At 38.1% G+C, this 25,257-nt stretch overlaps 1 protein-coding gene across 1 annotated transcript; it reads right to left on the bottom strand.

Moving 5' to 3' along the window:
• Window positions 1–779: 779 nt before the first annotated feature.
• Window positions 780–10,731, bottom strand: LOC107785015 (lysM domain receptor-like kinase 3). The gene is made up of 12 exons (XM_075224021.1): window positions 10,089–10,731; window positions 7,927–8,405; window positions 5,291–5,324; window positions 4,892–5,044; window positions 4,449–4,654; window positions 3,944–4,033; window positions 2,322–2,415; window positions 2,065–2,216; window positions 1,895–1,986; window positions 1,563–1,701; window positions 1,294–1,392; window positions 780–1,205 (listed from the first exon to the last, which is right to left on the bottom strand). Exons 1-12 carry the CDS (start codon window positions 10,729–10,731, stop codon window positions 1,041–1,043), a joined length of 2,346 nt encoding a protein of 781 aa, XP_075080122.1. The 3' UTR covers window positions 780–1,040.
• Window positions 10,732–25,257: the final 14,526 nt, after the last annotated feature.

The raw sequence follows: 25,257 nt of genomic DNA, 5'->3' as shown, positions 1-25,257 counted from the left end.
GTGATTTTGTAGCATGTCCATTTTGTAAGTTTAATTTTCTAAGTTATTCAACTTTGATTGTTTGTTTCTTTCATCTTCAACGGTTATATTATTTTTGCATTATAGCTTTTTTAACATTCTTAGTTATAGTCTATAAAGGTGCACGACAAGTTTCTTTGATGGCAAGCTCAAGCACACACAAAATATCTGTGGTTCCTACTTTCGTGTTGTTGTTATATATTTTATTCATAAATTTTATCATCTTTTATATTTTCTTTAGTATGAAATTTTTTACTCCAAAACTTACGAGACAACATATAAATTCTCATCGAAAATTAATTTGTGTGAATCATTCTCTAACCTACATAAAAAAAACATCAAACTATCAACATTTGACATGTGATTGGCGTGTTAAAATTACATATACAATTCAACTAATATTCTTCTATCAAATTCACAGATGAAAGAGCTCATAATTTTGAATCGGACAAAGGATACATGTACGCGCAATTATGATTTATAAATATAAATTAAATTCATTGATTTCAATAATTATTATCTATCTCTATCACAATTATCCAAGAACTAGTCCAATTATAAGGATTAAGGGCATTCTTTACTCTTTATCTTTTGAACGTCTCTTTTCAAATGATGAAATTGCTAAGCCATTAGCTATGAAGCAAACATGAAACAAGAATTCTCAAACAATAGACACAAAAAATAAACATGCAAAAGTTTAGCTGTTTTCTTTGGACATCTGTGACTGAGGATGGGACAATAATAAACTTTGCTCGTCAAAATACCAGACAACAAAGAAAACATTTCATTTCTCCTTGAGGAAATGCTCCATTTCTAACTCACAATGAAGGTTACTTTGTTTAATGTTACAAATCAAAACCAGCTTTCTATGCTTTCTTACACTATTGAAATAAGTACTATACAAATAAAACTGCACAAGTAGTACACTGATCCAATGCTTAAAACAGCATGGTCGTCTCAGTCTCGTTCACAAGAAGGGAACTGAATTCGTATTAACTGTATGGAAGCATAATCCTGTTTTACTATCTTCCGGACATAAGATTTATTAGACCTTGGTTTCCATAGAAAGATCCAACATCCCAATCTTCTGTCGATGAAGAAAGTGTCATCAGTGCAACCACTATTGATCTCATACTTGGCCTTATTAGAGGATTTTCATGGGTGCAAGCTTTGGCAAGCTGTGCCATCTGTAATGGAGAAGACATGAGACTTCTGTAAGAAGTAAAAAGAAACAACTAGCACAGTTATCAATGCAAGTTTCGTTTAATCTTATACCTTGCAGACTGAATCAAGGGGATAGTCATTTCCAAGTCTTGGGTCAACCAGTTTGCGAAGGTCTTCTTCAGGTTCTGGCTGATTAAGTACTTCTTCAAACTATGATCATCCGAAGGAAAAATAAGTCTCAATATAATGAAAAAGCAGGAGACAAGCAAAAAGAATGAAGAGCTTAGATATGGCCCTTCAAATAAAGGCTCAGTTCAAGCCTGTGAAAGGGTTTATGCAATCCGTATCATTGAAAAAAGAAAAATGCAAAATGAACTTACCAAACCAACAAGACCCTTTGATTCAGTAACAGATTCATTAGGCTTGACTATCGCTTCCTTGGCTGAAATTAGTTCATATAGGACAACACCAAAAGCATAGACATCAACTTTAGGAGAAACATCACCATACTGAGCATACCTGCAAATAGCATTGTGCAAATCCGTTCCATAAGGAACTCAGAAAATGCATTTGTTAAAAAGCACCAATTTAGGCTTTGTGCCACGTTCATAAAATATTGTTTAATTTAGAACTACGCTTTTCCCCAGTGACCTTTATGCAAACAGTTTCATTCCTACTTCTAAAGCTGCAGTATAAAATGGAAAACACTTACTCTGGAGGCATGTATCCAAATGTACCAACAAGTCGTGTTTGCAAAGAAGAACTTCCAACTTCAGTCAGTTTTGTTAATCCAAAATCTGCAACCTAAACCAGAGATCATTCACACAATTACAAAAGAACCTTCCTCAATCTACCTACATAGAAAAAGGTGCCTTGAAAAACCTTTGCATGGAAGTTTTTGTCTATCAGAATATTTGCTGTTTTAATATCACGATGGATGTAAACTGGTACGGTGTGCTCATGTATGTACTCAAGACCTCTAGCTGAATCCAGAGCAATTTGAACCCTAGTAGACCATGGCAACGGGTCCCTTCCTGGAAATAAATTGACCAGATTGACAATTAGTTCTTTAAGAACTATCACAAATCAAACGAAAGAGTGGTTAATTATGACGTGTGATTAGTTCACATTAAAACTACCTGTACCACGCAGATGTTGGCCTATGTGGCCATTCTCAACGTATTCATATACAAGGAAGAGGGAACCTTCAACACAGTAACCTATCAAGCGCACCTGCACTCAATATTATTGGAAAGTTAAGTCAAGCATAAATGAAAAGAAGGATTACACCATGTCATGAATTTCCATGGCCCATCAGTTTAAGACTGTTGAAGACCCTCGAACAAATTGCAAAACCCAATAACAAGTGTAACCAATCAACTGGAATGTCTGAGATGGAGCAAACTTTCTGCACTTACTTCAGGATATCAAATCAAGAAAAGTGGATTTTAATCATCTCAATGTGGTATCATATCCTTCCTGAAGTGTGTCATGCCCCACATCAAAACAAGACCCCACTCGTCACATTATCAATTTATAATTAATCAACTTGTATTTAAGATTTTACTTTCCCAAGCACCCCTAGCTTTAGTGCTGTTCGCAGCACCCCTTTCTTTTGGTCCTTGTTTCTCTTCGGAGCATTCTATGTGCACTTCAAGCACTTTATTCAGTTGTAAATGAATGACAGATGGTAATAACTAGGTTACACTAAGTATAGGTTTCAAGGACCATTGCAAACATGAAGTACATTCTGGGGCAATCACTTGACTTATGCTCTATAATAGGATAGAGGTCTCAAGCAGCAAGACTACCAAGTTAATGAAATCAATTGGCTTACATCATCTGTTTCAATTTAGTTTATTGAATATATTGCTTTAGTATTGCGCATTCCCCCCCCCCCCCAACCCACCTTTAGTTGGAAGCCCTTCCACCAAATTATTCACGTCACTAAGTGACAAAGCAAGTTAAAACTTCTTAAGTTGCACTCAGTAGCCCTCTTCAAATAAAGCTTAGCCAAATTTTTGTGCTGACAAAGTACAATGCCAAAGAAGATTTCTGAGAAAAGATTCTCGTTCAAGTCCATGGATCCTTCACTCATAGTGCATAATATTAGAGCTGTAGAACACTTGAAAACAAATAGAAATTATTAAAACTACCTACATTAATAATCTATGTAATGGAATCTGTTCTTTGTTCAGATTTCTTTTCTTTTGAAAATGTCTTCTGGAGTGTGCTTCGAAATGGCAGTGAAGCCTGATCTACAATATATTTCCTTGAAAATATCCTATTCATATATTATTTTTATACTTCATCATTTTCCTAGAATGATGCAGTATAACCATTGACACTGATAGTCGTTATCATTCAAAAGCTTCTGCAAATTTATCAAGCAGCACTCCAAAAGAAGGGAAAACGGAGGTTTTGTCCATCATTAAGCTATACCTAGTATCACCTCGTGTGCTGTCATGCTGCATGAATAATTTTCATTATGTTCAATAATTGCTCTGAAATATCATTAACAATTGTCATTCAAGCTGTAAGATGATTATCTAAACTGTTTATGCGAGCTGTTATGGCAACATCAAATGTGGATATGCAACAAGATGTGTCCTGAATTTGACATGGTAACAGCTAATGCAACTAAAATAACAAAAAATCCTGATTAATAAGTAAAACAAAAGTTTCATGACTAATCCTCAAAAGAGAATGAGAAGAGCGTCAAAAAGGGCATGCCTCCAGTGGTAGGGAAGTCAGTTTTTACCAGGTTCAGGTGATGAACATGTGTCAAGACCTTCAATTCAGCAAGAAACTCCCTTGTAGCTTCCATGTCCATTTTCTTAATAGCCGCTTTCTGAAATAGTTCACAGCAGCAAAAATGTTGAGTATAAGGAGACTTGAGCAATTCTTTAAGTAGGTTTTATTTTACGGTTGAAATTTTACAAATAAGTATTACTAAGGAACAATCTCGGGACATCCCACCCACTGGGAATGAAATCATGATTCAGTGTTGGCAGGAGTATTATATATGCAAAGACATGCATCCCACGATGAATGTCAATGCATCACTAGAACATCACAAAGATGAGTAAGCTATTCATTTATTTGTAGAATGTTCGTCTTCCTTTGCATTCCTTGCTCTTTCTTATTTCTGCTTTCTCTAGATTACTGTTTGCCCACCTACTTCAGTAGATCAGAACTAAACAATCTCACTTCTTTCATAACATAATAAGTTATACCAAGAAGTAAGATTTAAGAACATCTCAAACCTCGCCTCTGAGCTCAGCATAGTAAACCGCACCAAAACCACCTTGTCCGATTTTGTTCGCAATGCTGAAGTCATTAGTCGCAGTAGCAAGCTCTTCATAAGTGAACTCAACAGATTTATCCACCGTTATGCCTGAAAGCTCTGGAGAATTGCCATCAGCCAGGCGACGGGAATCTGCAGCTTTAACTATGGTGCTGCCTTCTGGACCTAAGTCAGACAAAATTATAACATATAAGTTGACTAACTAACATTGTTTTCTACCATTCCAATAGTTGTTGAAAATTGGCAGCATAAGTAAAGAAAATATTCAATTCCAGCAAATAAATCAGCTACTTTAAATTGGATTTTCAGCTTTAAACTGATCTAAGCATAAGCATCTTAAGAAATACTGTACGTCAAATAAATGAATGTCGTAAGAACTAGAAAATAGGTATTGACACCTACCATGACCAGACTGATGGAGGCGGTCTTCGGAAGAGAGCAGCGAAACCTTTTGTGCTTTCTTCCTATAATATCCTACGTAAACCAAACCAGCCAGCAGCAAGACTACTGCTATTGCTCCTATAGATATCCCAGCTATTGCTCCGCCAGAAATACCTAATTATTTAGAAGTATAGAACGATAAGAGTAGGTAGCATAAAAGACTTCCTTTATTATCACGAATGGTCTGAGAAGGGATAAGAAAGAAGTCAGCATTGAAGACAAGGAAAGGTCCAAACCACCTGTGCTGCAAATAAGAGGGGAGAAACAACACAAATGGGATATGTCAGCAATGTGCTAGTGGGTGGAAGATCAATAGAGAACAAGATGATCAGATTATAACATCAAATGTTAATGAGCTACCTTGTTGGCAGTGGCGGAAAGTTCCCACTTTTATCTGCAGAATGAAAGAAATGATGGTTCAGACATTGTTTATGTTGGGATCGAAATAACATGATACATGCGGAAACTAACAATACAAAGCATGGTGGACGACAAATCAAACGACAAAAGAAAAATATACTAAACTAAGCATAATAGTTTATAATGGTTTGGTCAATTGATCTACATATGATAAAACTAATATAAAAGAAGAAAAACTATCGAGAGAAAAATATCCCCCTAAACAAAACTCTTTAATGACTACAGTATGGATATTTTTCTTGTCCTCTTGTGAGAAGCAGAGATCCTTAATTTATAGATGTGCAAAACTTGTCTTCCAAGAAAAGCATAAGACATATTAAGGAGATCTAATCCTTTTAGGAGTCTTTTTCCATTCCTTCAAGAAAGAGAGTCCTAATAGATTAGAAATTCAGGGCAAATCCTAACAGTTTATACATTAAGAACATACGAAAATTGAAGAAATCATAGTAGGTACAAGCACTGAAACAGCCAAGCCTTTGTACTAAAGGTGTAACCTCTCTCCAATTTTAGTTGGCCAACTTAGACTATGCAGATATTGGGGAAAAAACGTCAAAAGCATCATTACGTTGAAGTAGGCCAGCTATTTAAAATATTAATTCAATAATAAATAAAACGTGTGAAGATGGAGTAATTTGTCAAAAGATGCCATATTGAAGTTAAAAGTAATTTGAAGTGTATCAGCTTCTTTTACTTTGAACTTCTGGTACTGAGAAATTTTAGCATCGTATGAAACAAGTCAAGGAATTGGGATGGATTAAAGAGGGAAGATTGAACAAGTAAACTATGGTCTTTATAGAGTATCAAAGATAGAAGCAAGCTCTTTTCAGACTATTTTCCAAGACAAATTTGAGCCAGGTTAATTTAATCCTCATCAACTCACTCTCTTTAGAGCACATCAATATCCTGGCATTTATTGTATTTCATTATTTCTCTACGAAAGACTAACAAGGAACATGCTCGCGCTGTAGTCCTGCTCCCCTCAGGTATCCGAATAAGAACCAAAAAGAAATAGAGATCCTGCAATCACTTTTTGCTTTTCTTTTTTCTCCTAGATTTAGCATTCATTCTGAAGCCGTTGTGAGCCATTATTATTGTTTTGCGCGCGTAATGTTTGATCTTTAGAGAACCAAATGTGAATAATGATTGAAAGGGCTAGTTTGCGTTTCCAAAAGTTCGACCACCAGATAATTTACTATCAATTCACAGAATTAATGCATATTCTGCGTTTATTTCATCCAATTCTCTTCAAGGGTAAATGCAACTCTTAATCTTCGACATGTGCATTCCATATTGTATATATCTTCAGTCTGAAGAAATGATCCCAGGATGCAGATTGAAGAATTCTTAAACAGCTCAAAGAAGCTAAGCAACAGAAAACAGTTGCTCAATTGTGCTTCTGCTATTTGCGAATACTGGCTTGCTCTTGCCGTTACAGCTCAGTGATAAACTCAGCTGGTATAGCCAGAATTTTGCTAATCAAAAGCATTAGCTAAATTTCATGGCAATTTTACATAATACTACTTCACTTGCAAAACTATCACATTTTTTCTTTATTAGCAGTTAGGAACTACTAGAAATGTTCATGTGCTTTTAACCTATTTTGGTTCATGGTCCATGGATGTGGGAAAAAGTTTAGAACCAAGGAAGACGACAATGCTGAAGTTCAATTGGTCCACTGTCAGTCAGGGTGTCATGCCAAAAAGGAAGAAAGGAAAAGGGTAATCATTTACAAGTTTGTATTAATGCTGGATGCTTAGTGCTATATCACTGCAGCCAGTTTCAGTTACTCAGAAACAAATCAAAATGCATTCTAAAGGGTGTAATCTTCATCGATTCTAACCATTGAAACCACATATTCCAATTTATAGTAAACAATGAACTAAAATTAAATATCACCCTTAAGCAAAACATTGTGCTTATTAATTTAGCTCCCTCCTTAAAAGCGCATTTCCCCCTTTTTGCCACAACACTGAAACATGAACAAAAGAGTACTCGGACTTTAACCTGAAAGTTCTAAAGCACAGACATAAACTCTTTCTAACACAAAATAAAACAAACACATAAAAACCATCAAATTACATTAACACCTCACACAAGAAAAGATAAAAAAGTATCTTAGTCATTCCTCCCTCTGTCACATTTTTGTTGCACACTTTCCTTTCTAATATGCCGCAAAAAGAATGACACATTTCTATATTCAGAAACAACTCACTCTTAAGCTTCTCATTTTACGCTTAATGAGAAAGTCTATGGCTTGTTTTAGATCACAATGTCTATGCCCAGTCAAACACTTCACATAACATGTGACAGAGGGAGTGAAAAAAGGGATCTTATCCCAAAGAGCCGGCCGGACTACTGTTTAATTTTTCTACCCAGTATACATAGATTACACACTGATCATACAGGTTTATACACATATAATACATATACTATTACACATCTGCCGGCTATTTAGGTTAATTCTTCTAAAAATAATATCAACACTGACCTCTTCCCGGTATAAACAGGATCCCTCTACCAGTATCGAATTTGGAATCCACCCCTGGATTATACCTCCGGATTAAATCAGCACTCACATTAGTCTCAGAAGCAATGGACGTCAAGTTATCCTCTGCCCGTACAGGGTACGTCACAAACAGCCCATAATCTTTGGAAACATCTCTATCCCCACAGGAACAATTCACTACCACGTTTAAGGTAACATTTGTATCCGGAATATTATTCTCCGGATAGCTATTAAACTTCATCAACCACTCCGAAGTTGTCAAATCGGAATAATTCGTCGCAACCTGAGCATATGTATCTCCAGATTTAACCTTGTACGGAAAAACATGGCCTAACAACTCACCATCCAAACAATCACAACTAAAGGGTATGTTAATTCTTGTCCCTGCTATGACACTGTCCTGATTTGGGATATTATTGTTGTTGTAATCTACGATTTCTTTTATACTGGAGATTGAAAACAGCTCTGCTATGTAAGTGAGACTTGTTCCCCGCCATACATAGAATGAAGCTAAAGCTAAATCACACCCTTTTTTGCATTTTGACTCAACTGGTAAAGGAATTGAGGATAAGTAAACTAGGATTAGGATAATTCCTAAGCGTAACACACTTCTTGGTTTGGATTCAAACATGTTTCATGAAAAGAACCATGAAAAATTCAGAAATGGGTATGTGAGAAATGGTACCAGAATGTATTCGGGGAAATTTTAGCTGGGTTTTGGAGCAAGCGTTAACTAGGTGTTGATAAAGTTTAGATTAAAAACCTTGTGAATAATTGAATTGGTCTGTAGTTAAATATTCAGACTGTATTATACTACTACAGCACATTATTTTCGGTCTGGTTTTTTAATATTTGGGAATAACTATGAAACAATATTGTCGTCAGCGCAGCTGTCAGGAAGTTAAAGAAAACCGTGTTCAGACGGGTTTTAGGAGACTGTCTTCTATCGTGGTCTTATGTAGCGTTTAATGTTGGGAAATCTCAACCGTTGATGAAGAAGATGGTCAACTCCAATTTTATTAGTTTGATAAATGTCAAATTCTACTAGTATTATACTTAGTTTTTTGTTAATGTCTGGTTATTTGATTTGTGCTAGAATGATTTTTGATTTAAGTAATTTGATTGTGTGGAAATTTTATATACACAAAAGTCATACTAGAATAGATATGCATCTCAATCTTATTAATTTCATAGTTGATTCTAGTCTTTATTAAGTCGTGGTATATCTGGAAAGTAGGATGTTGATTTATTCTTTTTCATATCCTTAAGTCATGTTCATATTAATTATTGGACGAGAAAAAAGAATTTGAGTCACTTGAAATATTTTCGTTAATTAATTCTTGAAGTAGCTAATAAATAAAAATTAAACATTCAAAATAACAACTTTCCCTTTCTTTTTCTTTTTTTCCTTAAGGGTGATAATAATTGCCAATTTCACTTGCTTATAGTAGGAATGATTCAATTCCCGCCTAAAACTCATCTTTTTTCTTCCCCACATCATTCTACAATAACTTACATTTATGTGTAAATTTCAGTTTACTAGTTTAAAATTTAATTTTTCTTGTAAATTATCATAGTATAACTAATTCTCCCTTGAGCAACCGTCCCATTTATGTGAAATATTATAATTTAAGAAAACAAAACTATCTTTTTTTTTCTTGTCATGATTTTCTGAATCTCCTTTTAAGTATTTTGAATTATTAGCCATGTTGATTTATACTTACTTCTTATTGTTCTTCATAAAATTGGGATAGGAGAATAGCGATAGGAACAAATCTTAACAAATATTTCGTATGCCAATGTTAACTATAAGAAATAGTATATCCCTATAGCGTGAAAAAAGCATATTGATGGAAGAACTGATAAAGAAACAACTAAGAAAGGGCGAAACTTCCTTAAGAATCAACCTATATAACATTCACTAGTAAGCTATATGGTAGCTTCAGCTCGCTATCATATGAGCCACCTCCCCCCCTCCCCTCAGGCTAGCTAGAGTGATCTCAGGGGTCAGCCTTCATTTATCCTATTGTCAGTGTAACAAAGTATGTCTCCCTCTTTGCCACAAGACAAACATGATGAAAATGCTACACGTTTAAGGTTCAAAGGATACATAAAACTATCTAACACGGAATAAAACAAACACATAAAAATTAAACCACCAAATTGTATTAACACCTAAAACAGGAAAAGACCATAATTGAGGGCATTGAAAAATATAATATCAATACTGACCTCTTCCAGGTATAAACACAATCCCTTTTCCAGCACTGAAATTCGCTCCTGGATTATAACTCCGGATTAATTCAGCACTGATATTGGCTATGGAAGCCACGGCCGTCAAGTTATCCTCAGGCCGCAAAGGATACGTCACAAACAGCCCAAAATCTTTAGAAACATCTTTATTCCCACAGGAACAATTCACAACCACTTTTAAGGTAACATCATCTGGAATATTATTCTCAGGATGGCTATTAAACCTCTTCAACAAATCCACAGTCGTTAAATCCGAATAATTCGACGCAACCTGAGCATATGTATCTCCAGATATAACCTTGTACGGAAAAACATGGCCTAAGAATTCACCATCCAAACAATCACAACGGAAAGGTATGTTAATTCTTGTCCCAGCTATGACACTGTCCTGATTAGGTATGTTGACATTGTTGTTGTAGTCGACGATTTCCTGTCTAGTAGAAACGGAGAATAACTGTGATATGTGAATAAGATTTGTCCCCCGCCAAACAAAGAATGAACCTAAAGCTAAATCGCACCCTTTATTGCAACGGGACTCAACTGGTAAAGAATTGGAGGATAAGTAAACTGTGATAAGGATAAAACCTAAGCTTAACACACTTCTTGGTCTGGATTCAAACATGTTTCATGAGAAAAACATGAATTAATATTTCAGAAATGGCTACACAAAAATGTATTCTGGGGAATTTTAGCTGGGTTTTTGGAGGAAGCGTTGACTCTCTTTTGATAAAAGTTAGATTGAAAATTACTTAAAAAAAATTTGAATGATTGAATTGGTCTGTTGTTAACATTCTGGATTGTATTAAACTACTATAGTATAGTATTATTTTCCGTTCGGCTTTAATATTTGGTAAAGACAAGAGGGGTTGCTCTGATGGTAAGCAGCCTCCACTTCCAACCAAGAGGTTGTGAGTTCGAGTCTCCCCAAGAGCAAGGTGGGAAGTTCTTGGAGGGAAGGATGCCGGGGGTCTATTTGGAAACAGCCTCTCTACCTCAGGGTAGGGGTAAGGTCTGCGTACACACTACCCTCCCCAGACCCCACTAAGTGGGATTATACTGGGTTGTTGTTGTTGTTGTTGTTGTTGCTTTAATATTTGGTAATATTTTAATGAAACGATATTGTCTTGCCGCAGCTGTCAGGAATTTAAAGAAAGCCGTGTTTTAGCTGCTTTTGACATATTCGCATGGTTTTGGGAGATAGTCTTCTATGGCGGCCTTCTGTAGCGTTTACTGTTGGCAAATTCTCAACCGTTTGATGATAGAAATTTGAATCGCGCGTAGCCATTGCCAAAGAAGGTCGTCAACACCAATTCAAGTTTGACCAAAGTCAAATTCTACTACAAAAAAATTTCTACGTACTAGTATTATGTAGTTTTTGTTATTGTCTGATATTTCGTTTGAGCAAGAAAAAAATTAAGTTTATTTGATCGTATGAATATTTTTAATAAAAAAAGATCGTATTAGAGTAGATAAATAGCATCTCAATCTTTAATACTTTCATAGTTCACCTGCTTATGAATTTTTGTTGGTTGATTCACAAAATGATTAATAAATAAAATGAATACACTCTTTAAAATAACAAGTTTCCGTCATAGTTAACTATTAAATTAATATATACAATATGTTCATATTATGTTCGTTTATAAAATACGCCCTCCGATATGTCGAATGGGGTCATATTTACTTTTGTTTTCTTTTCTATACCTATTACCATGATTATTTCCATATCAAAGAGTCTAACATAAGTCAGTAATTATCATTATTTTTAGGTTTATAAGAATATAAAGAAATTAAAGAAGAAAAGATCAAGAACTAGTCCTTATACGTTTTTATTTTTTTTGTCTCTTTAATGACATTTTTTCAAAGTCCTCTAGTTTGAATTTCCAGGTCTAATTCTAGATGCTGCCTTTGTTTTGAATTTAATTACAAGTGCAATTTATTCACATTATGGAAAACGTACAAATCAACCTCATTAAACTCCTCTTCTGCCTAATTTTTGGAGCTATATAGTATATAATTTGTCAATCGTCTGGCCTTGAGCTAGCACGTTTGGACAAGTTTTCCACGTATCCTCTCTTTTTTCTTTCCTTTCTTTTTTTTTTTTTTTTTGGGCTGGCGAACCAATAGAGCACAATTTTATAAATATAAAAAAAAAACTTTCAAGATATCCTATTTCAATGTACACCAATGTACATACCAGGAGGATATCCAGAAGCGGATCTAGAATCTAATGGCTATGGACACTGTTGTATCCAATGTAGACTTACCGCTAGTCAATGAAGTTAAATTAGAATGTGCATTTGGTCAGTTCATGTAAGTTTAAATTAATTTTGTGTGATTCGATTCATTTTGAATTAAATTAATTTGCTTTGCAAGGCTTTTTTGTGCATAAATAAACACATAATAACCAAACTAAGAATATTTGATTCTTTATTTGAAATCAAGAAAAAAAATAACATTAACTAGATAAAAAATAAAAAAATAATATCCAAAACATATTCAAATAAATATTTTGATGAGAACATAAGTAAATATACTTTTACAATATAAATAAATAATTGAACATAGAGTGGAAATACAAGAATGAAAATAAAAGGAATTAAAAGAAAAGAAGAAAATGGAAAGAGGGAACAAGTCATCAAAGAGAAAAAGCAAAGCTAAGCTTCTCCTAACATGTGAAAGGAAATTTTATCTCATATGGCAAACTATTACATGCTATTTATTATAAACCAAAATAATTTAAAAATATTATTACTTACATCTACCTTTCCTATTTTATAGCAAAATATGTATTTATTTTATATCCTACCATTGAAGAGTGAATTACGCCAATTATAATCTCTCTCTCTCTATCAGCAAAATTTTCAATCCTCTCTCTTCTCCCTCAAATTTCTCTCCCTTTTCCATCAAGGCAGCCGTCGTAGCAGCCATTTTTGGTGGCTAAGGTGGATTTTCTGAAGCAAAGAGAATAGATCTGAACCAAAGAGGGAGTGGGCGAACAGTAGGCATCAGAATCATTATCGTCAGAATCGTCGGCATCATCATCCAATATTGGCTCATCCTCTTAGGCGAACCGGATTTTTGAGGGCCGGATTTTTGTTCATCTCCATTTTTTGTTTTAATATAATGTATACAGTATTTTGCTTGGCCAAAAAACGTCATCTACGGTGAACTTTCTTTTCTTCTTTGCTATTTTAGTTACATACAATGATATAAATACACTCAAATATAATATATTTTTGTATAAATACATTATTTCTTTTCTTGAATTTATGTATTCCGAAGATATGTAATTTTTGAATACAGCCGAATACCATTGTGTTTTGTGATTTTTTGTTGTTTGAATACAATCAAATTGAATACGGTGAATTGAATACAATGTATAATAGTGAATAATAAATATTTATGAATTGAATACAATGTATACAGTCAAATTGAATAGAACGGTATACACCTTATTTCTTGATTACTTTACTATATTTATAAATCCAGTCGCGCGAATACATGGAATACAATGCAGTAGCAGCGAAATTTAAGTAGAATTAATTTAGTTGAGTTAAATTAGGAGTGATACATGCTAATTGATCCTCTTTTCATTATTAAATAGATGGATTCCCCTATTTTCTAGACGAATTCCGCTATTGTATTCATGAATACAGTAGCGCGAATGCTGCGAATACAGTCGTGTAGCAACGAAATTTATGTATAATTGATTTTGTTTAGTTAAATTAGGAGTGATACAAGCTAATTGATCCACTTTTTGTTATTAAACAGTTGGACTCCCTTATTTTAGGCGAATTTCGCTACTATATTCATGAATACATTAGTGTGAATACAGCGAATACAATTGCACAGTTGGAGTCCCCTATTTTTTAGGCGAATTCCTCTACTGTATTTATGAATATAGTAGCACGAATACAGTCATATAACAACTAAATAGTAGCTATAGGAAGCAATTATGTATATGGTAGCTATAAGAAGTTAATAACCGCTGAACAATAATGATTTCTGAAAATTTCTCTATGTGAAAAGTTGGTATCAATCTTGGGCCTAAAGCTTGGTATGGGGGACTTGACCGTGGCACCTGTAGTCACAGGGGTGCCATTGTTTTTTTATTTTTTTTATTTTCTTTTTGTAACGTTTTTTACGTGAACTAATAGTACTTACATGAAATTTTACCCGAGGGACCGAGTGGCGTACCATCCCTATTCTTCTACATAGATCTGCCCCTCAGGATACCCAAAAAGAAGGGGGAAAAACTCCTTGATACTATTGCTTATTTTACTTGTCCATCACCAAATTGTTGGAGTTATCTGATATGTGAAATTAAAATAATTTGATTAATTTTATAAGTTAGAGTAAATAATAATTAAATTTTGTGTTTGTTTTGTGATGTCGTGTTATAATTACATATATTTTGGCATTATTTACCCTACTTGCTTGTTGCTTGGATGCTAATTTGTGCGACAATTGCTTAATAGAGTTTACTTTAATTGTAAGAATTCTTGGACATAAAGTGAAGAAAAGTTGCACGAAATGATACCTCAAAGCTACAAAATGGAGCAATAAAAGAAGACGTGCAAGGGAATTAAAAGCCACGACCATAGACAGTGCAAGGCTTTGTCCAAGGCATTGTCATTGGCGCCTCTGATAGCTTCTCGCAGGTTAATGTTGATGCCTTTGATGGTGCCTCACAGAGTAATCTTGGTGCCTCTGACAATGCCCTGCGCTGACGATGCTTATCCAAGCCACTTTTATTTCCTCATTATGTTTGGACATGTACACCTTAACCATGCCTTATAAATACCTTCTAAACATAGTTTTTTTTGGAGGGGGGGAGCATTATTGGAGAGGAAAAAGGTTACGAAACACTTGAAAGCAACGAATCATACACGTTTTCTCTTCCGTTCTTCCTTAATCTGTATTTGAATGCTTTCAATTATTATCACGATTGTTAGTATGGTTATGAGTAGCTAAACTTTCTCATCTAGGGTTTGATAGAACCTTTTTAAGGATGATTTTCTGTTGCATTTAATATAATTTAACCTTCGAATTTATCTACTGGTTCAACCACATCCTTATTTCAGTTGATTGAATGACCATCAATTGACTGTGCCTATTTAGTATGTATTGCTTGAGAGAGGGTACATATGTTGGTAGTTGTTGAACAACATCATTTAACGTATGTGACAGATCAAAATGGAGGGTTTAAAGGAGGAATTAGAGATAATGAAACCTTGGTTCGATCGTAATGAGTAGTGAATTAGTTCTAGCTAGCGTAGTTTGAGAGAATATGTCTAATAAATTTTAGTAGTTGCTCGAGAGAGAATTACGATACCAAAAGTACTCACGATCGGTAGAGAATACTTAGGCAAAATTGTAGGAGACGTAGCGGGAAGGATTCCGACAATTGAGAAAATCATAACTCTAGGCCGCCTTAATCTTGTCTCCAACCCTTAGTATCTGTGACAACCCGGCCGGTCGCCTTAAGAATTTACGCCCCGATCCCTTACTAACTGCTTTCCCCAAGTTTATTTCTGCTATTTCGATTTGCCGGGATGTTAGGTTTTGAGTTTCGGAGAGTTTTGGGACACTTAGTCCCCAAATGAGAGGTTAAGTGTTGGAAAGTTGATTGTAGCCGGAACAGTGTGAAGACGGCCTTGGAATAGAATTCTGATGGTTCCTTTAGCTCCGTTGGGTGATTTTGGGGTTAGGAGCGTGTTCTTATTGTGTTTTGGAGGTCCATAGCTAATTTAGGCTTGAAACGCCGAAGGTTAAATTTTTGAAGTTTCCGGTTTGATAGCGAGATTTTGATTTGAGGGTCGGAATGGAATTCCGAGAGCTGCAGTAGTTCCATTGTGTCATTTGGGACACGTGTGCAAAATTTCAGGCTATTCAGACGAGGTTTGATAGACTTTTTGATCGAAAGCGTATTTTAAGGAAAATTGGAGTTCTTAGGCTCAAATCCTTGATTAATTCGAGATTTCAATGTTGTTTTAGGTGTTTTAAGGATTGATACAAGTTTGAATGAGGTATTAGGTTATGTTGGTGCTTTTGGTTGAGTTCCCAGAGGTCTCGGGGTGATTTCAGATGGTTGACGGGAAGTTTGAGAAATTGTTGCAGGTGCTGTATTTTTTGCTGCTTTTGGTATTTTCGCATCTGCGGTTTGGGGACCGTAGAAGCGGCTAAGGGGCTGCAGAAGCGAATTTCGGTCCTTTCTTCAGGAACCGCAAAAGCGGTAGAATTACCGTAGAAGCGGTACCGCATCTGCGGATTTAGAGTCGCAGATACAGAAGCTGGCTCGTTAAGTAAAAGTCGCAGATGCAACTAAATCTCCGCAGAAGCGGGATCGCAGATGTGGAAATCGCTGGGCAGAACATATAAATAGTTGCCTTCGCGAATTTGAGGGATTCTTTAACCATTTTCATCCGAGTTTGAAGCTTTTTAGAGAGATTTTTGAGGAAAACAAAGGGGAATCACTTGGAGGTAATGCCCTTGACTTCATAACACGTTTTTATGTGATTAAAGACCTAATTAATTGTGAGAAATTTGGGGGAAATGGGTAATTAAGGCTTGAGTTTAAAAGGCCCTTAATTGAGGATTTGAGGGGTCATTTGGACTTCGATTTTAGTATTCTTGTTATGTATAGACTCGTGAGAGTACGAGGTTTCTGAAAATGTAAATTTCACCCGATTTCGAGACGTGGGCCCTAGGGGCATTTTGGTCATTTTACATAATTTCGTGTATTATCTTAGAATTTAATTGTAGAATCAGTTACTTGAAGTGTTATTTACATTATGCAAATGAGTTGAATAGATTTGGACCATTTGGAGTCGAGTACTCGTGACAAAGAAGTGGCGTCGGATTGATTTTGAGCTAGTTCGAGGTAAGTGGCTTGTCTAACCTTGTATGGGGGACCTTCCCCTTAGGATATGATATATTTGGTAATTGAAATGCCTTGTACGTGAGGTGACGAGTGTGTACTTGAGCTAATTGTTTAAAATCCGATTTTACTTCAGTATTTCAATTGAGTTCCTTTTTCCTGCTTTATTCTACTTGTAAATTTAGCATGTTGTAGTTTAGAAAAGCATGTTTAGTTGATTTAATTGCCTATTTGCTTAAACTTCCTTAATTGCATTACGTGAAGCATGTTAGGCTAGAATTAACTATTTACTTGGTACAAAATTTTGCATTTAATTGAGTATTCTTGTGTTGCTTCTATGTGTTTTTAATTTGGGACTACGGGACGACATCCCAGGAGATCCCTTGTACGTATTTATGATCTGGACTGAGGTGTGAGATACCAAGAGATCCTCCTAGCATATATTGAGGATACCGAGAGATCCTCAGGATACCAAGAGATCCCTAGCATATATTGAGGATACTGAGAGATCCTCGGGATACCATAATAGCATATATTGAGGATACCGAGAGATCCTCGGGATACCAAGAGATCCCTAGCATATAGTGAGGATACCAAGAGATCCTCGGGATACCAAGAGATCCCTAGCATACATTGAGGATATCGAGAGATCCTCGGATACCAAGAGATACCTGACATATATTGAGGTTACTAAGAGATCCTCGGGATACTGAGAGATCCCTGGTTATCATCCTTGTTATTTGTGGTATTTCCTGGTGTTTGCCATTATTTCTGTTTCCGTTATTGTTCTCCTTATTATCCTGTGTAGATTCTTACTGTAGTTTTTCAACTGTACTGCTTATCTTATACTGTCATATCTCATATTCTTTATTTTATCTCAGTAGGGCCCTGAACTTCCTCGTCACTATCCAACCGAGGTTAGGCTTGGCACTTACTAAGTACCACTGTGGTGTACTCATGCTTCTTCTACGCATGTTTTTCATGTGCAGATCCAGGTACTTCTACCCAGGCCTACCATTCTTGAGGGAGGCGACTGCTTAGAGACTTCGAGGTACATCTGCTGCATCCGCAGACCGAGAAGTCCCTTTCTATTCCTGCTTTAGTAGTTAGCCCTTCTGTACCTTCCTGTTCTTATTAGACATTCCGAAGTTAGAGCTATGTAGTATTAATCTTAGTTTGTGATTCATGGGTTTCCGGGTCTTGGATTTATGTTTGGTAGTGAGAGTTAAATATGGTGTATAGCGGCATATTTAAACACTGTTACTGCTTTATTTCTATTTTAAATTATTTACTTCCGCAAATTTTGGTTTTTCTTCCGCAAATTAGACTAACCTAGTCGTAGAGACTAGGTGCCGTCACAATGGTTCACGGAGGACGAATCAGATTCATGACAAGTTGGTATCAGAGTTGTAGGTTCATATGAGTTATGGATCACAAGCCGGTTTATTAGAGTCTCGCTGATCGGTACGGAGACGTCTGTACTTATATACAAAAGGCTATGTAACTGTTAGGAAAATTTCCACTTCATTTGATTTCCTTGTCGCGCGGTATTTTGACATCACAATTCTAAACTTATGTCTTCTATTCTCTCACAGATGTTGAGGACATGTGCTACTCGAGATGATCAGGCACCCACGCCCCCTACTACAGCCGTCAGAGGCCGGGGCTGGGGTAGAGGCCGAGGACGCGCACGTGGTGCAGCCAGAGCACCTGCGCGAGCTTCCGCCGAGGTACCACCAGCAGTTCCAGCCGGAGTCCAGGCACCTAACACGCTTACTGCTACTACTACCCCAGCTCTTCAGGAGACTTTGGCATAGTTCATGAGCATGTACACCACTTTGGCTCAGGCAGGGTTGCTTCCCCTTGCTTCAAGTACTTCTCAGGCTGGGGGAGGAGCATAGACTCTCACCGCCCGCACTCCTGAGTAGCGAGTGCAAGTTGAGCAGGTCCCTAAGATTATTCCTGTACCGCCTGTAGTGCCAGTTCAACCCGAGGATAGGGCATCAGCTTCTAAGGATGAGCAGTTAAGGCTTGAAAGGTTCAGGAAGTACAAGCCTCCTGTATTCAGTGGTCTAGCATCGGAGAATGCTCTGGGATTTCTTGATGAGTGTTACCACATTCTCCGTACCATGGGTATCTCAGGATCGAACGGGGTTTCTTTCACTACCTTCCAGCTTCGAGGAGCCGCTTGTGAGTGGTGGCACACCTATGAGCTAGACAGTTCAGATGAGGCTGCTTCACTGACTTGGGCCTAGTTCTTAGATCTATTCCTTAGGGAGTATGTTCCTTAGAGCCTCAGTGACGCATGGCGTACAGAGTTTGAGCATTTGCGCTAGGGTGCTATGACTGTTTTAGAGTATGTTGTCCGTTACACCAGTTTGGCTAGGCATGCACCAGCCTTGGTTTCTACTGTCCGCAAGAGGGTTCGCCGGTTTATTGAGGGCCTTATTCCCAGCATCAGATCTAGCATGGCTCGTGAGTTAGAGATGGATATTTCTTATCAGCAGGTGGTGAGCATTACTAGGAGGATCGAGGATATGCATGCTAGGGAGAGAGGAGAGGGAGGCCAAGAGGTCTCGAGAGTTGGGCCATTATTTTAGTGCCCGTACCCCAGCTGCATGTCATCATGGTAGGGGTTATATGAGTCGCCCTGTTCATTCATCTCTTCCAGCAGCCAGTAGTGCTCCAGCTCCTCCTAGACCTCAGGAGCCTTATTATGCACCACCAGTTTCTAGCGCGCCTTCTACGCGAGGTGCTTTCAGAGGTCAGTCCAGCAGACCTAGCCCAAGCCAGTCACAATCGCCACATCCTCCCAGAGCTTATTTTGAGTGTGGTGACACATACCACATGGTGAGGGATTGCCCTAGACTTGGGAGGAGTGCACCTCTACAGACTTCTCAGCCACAACATGCCCCGTAGAGTTTTCAGGCTATGATTACAGCTCCAGTTGCTACCCCACCTACTTAGCCAGCTAGAGGTGGAGGTCAGGGAGGTAGAGGTTGCCCTAGAGGGGGAGGCCAAGCCAGATACTATGCCCTTACTGCCCGTATCGAGGTTGTTGCCTCCGATTCTGTCATCATAGGTATTATATTGGTTTGCCACAGAGATGCATCGGTTCTATTCGATCCAGGCTCTACTTACTCTTATGTGTCTTCTTATTTTGCTCCGCATTTGGGTGTACCTCGGGATTCTTTAAGTTTCCCTATTTATGTCTCTACTCTTGTGGGAGATTCTCTTATTGCGGACCACGTTTATCGGTCGTGTTTGGTTGCTCTTAGTGGTTTTGAGACCAAAGCCGATTTATTATTACTCAGTATGGTTGACCTCGATATTATCTTTTGCATGGACTGGTTGTCGCCCTATTATGGTATTCTTGATTGTCACGCCAAAATCGTGACGCTGGCTATTCCAGTTGTACCACGTGTTGAGTGGAGAGGTACTTTAGATTACACTCCTAGTAGAGTTATTTCTTTTCTTAAAGATTAGTGTATGGTTGAGAAGGGGTATAACACATATTTAGCTTATGTGAGAGATGTCAGTATTGATACCCCTTCAGTTGATTCAGTTCCAGTAGTATAGAATTTTCCCGATGTGTTTCCAGCCGATCTTCCAGGCATGCTGCCTGATAGAGATATTGATTTTGGCATTGACCTATTGTCGGGCACTCAACCCATTTCTATTCCTTTGTATCGTATGGCTCCTCCTGAGTTGAAGGAATTGAAAGATCAGTTACAAGAATTGCTTGATAAGGGTTTTATTCGACCTAATGTTTCACCTTGGGGTGCTCCTGTCTTGTTTGTGAAGAAAAATGATGGTTCTATGCGTATGTGTATTGATTATCGCCAGTTGAACAAGGTTACAGGGAGGAACCGTTATCCTTTGCCTCGTATTGATGATCTGTTTGACCAGCTTCAGGGCGCACGTGTGTTTTTTAAGATTTATTTGCGCTTAGGTTACCATTAGTTGAAGATTCGGGAGCCAGATATCCCGAAGACTGCTTTTAGGACTTGGTATGGTCATTACGAGTTCCTTGTTATGTCATTTGGGCTGACCAATGCCCTAGCAGCCTTTATGCATTTGATGCACAGTGTGTTTCGGCCGTATCTTGACTCGTTCGTCATTGTCTTTATTGATGATATTCTAGTGTATTCTAAGAGTTGGGAAGGTCATGAGTAGCACCTGAGGACTGTGCTTCAGACTTTGAGAGAGAAGAAGTTATATGCTAAATTCTTGAAATGTGAGTTTTGGTTGGATTCAGTAGCATTATTAGGCCACAAGGTATCGAGTGAGGGTATTCATGTGGATCCGAAGAAGATAGAAATGGTGTAGAGTTGGCCCAAACCATCCTCAGCTACAGAGATCTGTAGTTTCCTTGGTTTGGCAGGTTACTACCATCGTTTTGTGGAGGGGTTTTCATCTATTGCAGCCCCCGTGACCAGGTTGACCCAGAAGGGTGCTCCATCCCAATGGATGGAGGAGAGTGAGGCGAGCTTTCAGAAGCTCAAGACAACTTTGACCACATCCCCAATTTGATATTGCCTACAGGTTTAGGGTATTATACAGTCTATTGTGATGCCTCGAGGATTGGCCTCGGAGCGGTGTTGATGCAGGACGGTAGGGTGATTGCCTATGCGTCTAGACAATTGAAGATACATGAGAAGAACTACCCTGTTCACGACCTTGAGTTAGCTTTCATTGTTCACGCCCTGAATATTTGGCGCCATTATTTATACGGGTTTCCCTATGAGATTTATACTGACTATTGGAGCTTGCAATACTTGTTCAAGCAAAAGGATCTAAATTTGCGCTAGAGGAGGTGGTTGGAGTTGCTAAAGGACTATGATATCACTATTTTGTATCACCCGGACAAGGCCAATGTGGTGGCCGATGCTTTGAGTCGCTGGGTGGAGAGTTTGGGGAGACTGGCATATTTACTAGTATCGGAGAGGCCTATGGCGATGGATGTTCAGAACTTAGCCAACTAGTTTGTAAGATTGGATCTTTTAGATCCCAGTCGGGTTCTAGCTTGTGTGGTTTCTTGGTCTTCCTTATTTGATCGTATCAGGGAGCGGCAGTATGATGACCCCCATTTGCTTGTCTTCAAGGACAAGGTTCAACACAGTGATGATAGGGAATGTGGCTATTGGTGATGATGGGGTATTGAGGATGCATGGTCGGATTTGTGTACCCAATGTTGATAGGCTTCGGGAGTTGATTCTGGAGGAGGCATATAACTCGCGGTATTCCATTCATCCGGGTGCCGCGAAGATGTATCAGGATTTGAGGCAGCACTATTGGTGGAGGCGGATGAAGAAAGATATAGTTGGATTCATAGCTCGATGTCTCAACTTGTCAACAGGTGAAGTATGAGCACCAGAAACCGGGTGGGTTGCTTCAGCAAATAGATATTCCGGAGTGGAAGTGGGAGCGGATCACCATGGACTTTGTAGTTGGGCTCCTACGGACGTTGAGGAAGTTTGATGCTATTTCGGTGATTATGTATCGGCTGACCAAGTCCGCTCATTTCATTCCTGTGTGTACTACTTTTTCTTCGGAGCGGTTGGCGGAGATTTATATCCGGGAGATTGTTCGTCTGTGTGGTATCCCAGTGTCCATCATCTCAGATAGGGGTACTCAGTTTATATCACGGTTCTGGAGGGCCGTTCAACATGAGTTGGGTACTCGGGTGGAGTTGAGCACAATATTTCACCCTCAGACGGACAGACAGTCCAAGCGCACTATTCAGATCCTTAAGGATATGCTCCGTGTGTGTGTGTGATTGAGTTTGGAGGGTCTTGGGATCGATTTTTGCCATTGCAGAGTTTGCTTACAACAATAGCTATCAGTCCAGCATTCATATGGCACCGTATGAGGCTTTATATGAGAGACAGTTTAGATCCCCGGTGGTTGGTTTGAGCTGGGTGAGGCTAGACTATTATGCACAGATTTGGTTCAGGATACTTTGGAGAAGGTTAAGGTGATTTAGGATAGACTCCATAAAGACCAGTCCAGACAAAAGAGTTACGCGGACCGGAAGGTTTGTGATGTTTACTATATGGTTGGAGAGCGGGTTCTGCTCCGGGTATCGCCTATGAAGGGCGTTATGAGATTTGGGAAGAAAGGAAGTTGAGTCCGAGGTTTATTGGCCCTTTCGAGATATTGAGGCGTGTTGGGGAGGTTGCTTATGAGCTTGCCTTACCTCCCAGCTTGGTAGGAGTTCATCTGGCATTTCATGTTTCGATGCTCCGGAGGTATCACGGTGATCCGTCGCACATGTTGGATTTCAGTTCAGTCCAGTTGGACAAGGATCTATCTTATGTGGAGGAGCTGGTGGTAATATTGGACAGGAAGGTTAGAAAGCTGAAGTCAAAGAACATTACTTTGGTAAAGGTTCAGTGGCGGGACCAGCCGGTCGAGGAGGCAACCTGGGAGACCGACCAGGATATGTGCAGCTGTTACCCTCATCTTTTCACTACTTCAGGTATGTCTCTATGCTCGTTTAAGGACGAACGAATGTTTAAGTGTAGGAGGATGTGATGACCCGACCGGTTGTCTTAAAAATTTATGCCCTGATCCCTTATTAACTACTTTCCCCAAGTTTATTTTTGCTATTTTGATTTGCCGGGATGTTCGGTTTTGAGTTTCGGAGAGTTTTGGGACACTTAGTCCCCAAATGAGAGCTTAAGTGTTGGAAAGTTGACCATAGTCGGAACAGTGTGAAGACGGCCTCAGAATAGAAATCTGATGGTTCCGTTAGCTCCGTTGGGTGATTTTGGGGTTAGGAGCGTGTTCGCATTGTGTTTTGGATGTCCGTAGCTAATTTAGGCTTGAAACGACGAAGGTTGAATTTTTGAAGTTTCCGGTTTGATAGCGAGATTTTGATCCGAGGGTCGGAATGGAATTTCGAGAGTTGTAGTAGTTTCGTTGTGTCATTTGGTACATGGGTGCAAAATTTCAGGCCATTCGGACGAGGTTTGATAGACTTTTTGATCGAAAACGTATTTTGAGGAAAATTGGAGTTCTTAGGCTCAAATCCTTGATTAATTCGAGGTTTCGATGTTGTTATAGGTGTTTTAAGGATTGGTACAAGTTTAAATGAGGTATTAGGTGATGTTGGTGCTTTTGGTTGAGGTCCCAGGGGACTCAGGGTGATTTCGGATGGTTGACGGAAAGTTTGAGAAATTGTTGCAGCTGCTGTATTTTTTGCTGCTTTTGGTATTTTCGCATCTGCGGTTTGGAGACCGCAGATGCGGCACCGTAGAAGCGGCTAAGGGACCGCAAAAGCGGATTTTGGTCCTTTCTTCAGGAATCGCAGAAGCGGTACTGCATCTGCAGATTTAGAGTTGCAGATGCAGAAGCTGGCTCGTTATGTGAAAGTCGCAGATGCGGCGCAAATGCGGAAATCACTGGGTAGAACATATAAATAGTTGCCTTCGCGAATTTGAGGGATTCTTTCACCATTTTCATCTGGTTTTGAAGCTTTTGAGAGATTTTTTTGAGGAAAGCAAAGGGGAATCACTTGGAGGTAATGTCCTTGACTTCATAACTCGTTTTTATATGATTAAAGACCTAATTAGTGGTGAGAAATTTGGAAAAATGGGTAATTAGGGCTTGAGTTTAAGAGGCCTTTAATTGAGGATTTGAGGGGTCATTTGGACTCTGATTTTAGTGTTCTTGTTATGTATAGACTCGTGAAAGTACGAGGTTTCTGAAAATGTAAATTTCACCCAATTCCGAGATGTGGTCCCGAGGGGCATTTTGGTCATTTTACATAATTTCGTGTATTAGCTTAGAATTTAATTGTAGAATCAGTTACTTGAAGTGTTATTTACAATATGAAAATGAATTGAATATATTCGGACCATTTGGAGTCGATTACTCGTGGCAAAAAAGTGGTGTCAGATTGATTTTGAGCTGGTTCGAGGTAAGTGGCTTGTCTAACCTTGTATGGGGGACCTTCCCCTTAGGATATGATATATTTGGTGATTAAAATGCCTTGTACGTGAGGTGAAAAGTGCGTACTTGAGCTAATTATTGAAAATCCAGTTTTACTTTAAGTATTTCAATTGAGTTCCTTTTTCCTGCTTTATTCTACTTGCGAATTTAGCCTGTTGTAGTTTAGAAAAGCATGTTTAGTTGATTTAATTGCCTATTTGCTTAAACTGCCTTAATTGCATTATGTGAAGCATGTTAGGCTAGAATTAACTATTTACTTTGTACGGAATTTTGCATTTAATTGAGTATTCTTGTGTTGCTTCTATGTGT

Source organism: Nicotiana tabacum, chromosome 10 (assembly GCF_000715075.1).
Source record: "Nicotiana tabacum cultivar K326 chromosome 10, ASM71507v2, whole genome shotgun sequence".
Lineage (NCBI taxonomy): Eukaryota > Viridiplantae > Streptophyta > Magnoliopsida > Solanales > Solanaceae > Nicotiana > Nicotiana tabacum.
The sequence above is the reverse complement of the archived record's forward strand: the minus strand, read 5'-3'. Positions and strand labels throughout refer to the sequence as shown.

Coding starts and splice junctions, on each gene's coding strand:
- LOC107785015 (XM_075224021.1), bottom strand. CDS start 10,731: ATGTTTGAATCCAGACCAAGAAGTGTGTTAAGCTTAGGTTTTATCCTT. Junction 2,416..3,943: donor ATGTTCATCACCTGAACCTG/GTAAAAACTGAC, acceptor TATTGAGTGCAG/GTGCGCTTGATAGGTTACTG. Junction 1,987..2,064: donor ACAAAAACTTCCATGCAAAG/GTTTTTCAAGGC, acceptor TCTCTGGTTTAG/GTTGCAGATTTTGGATTAAC.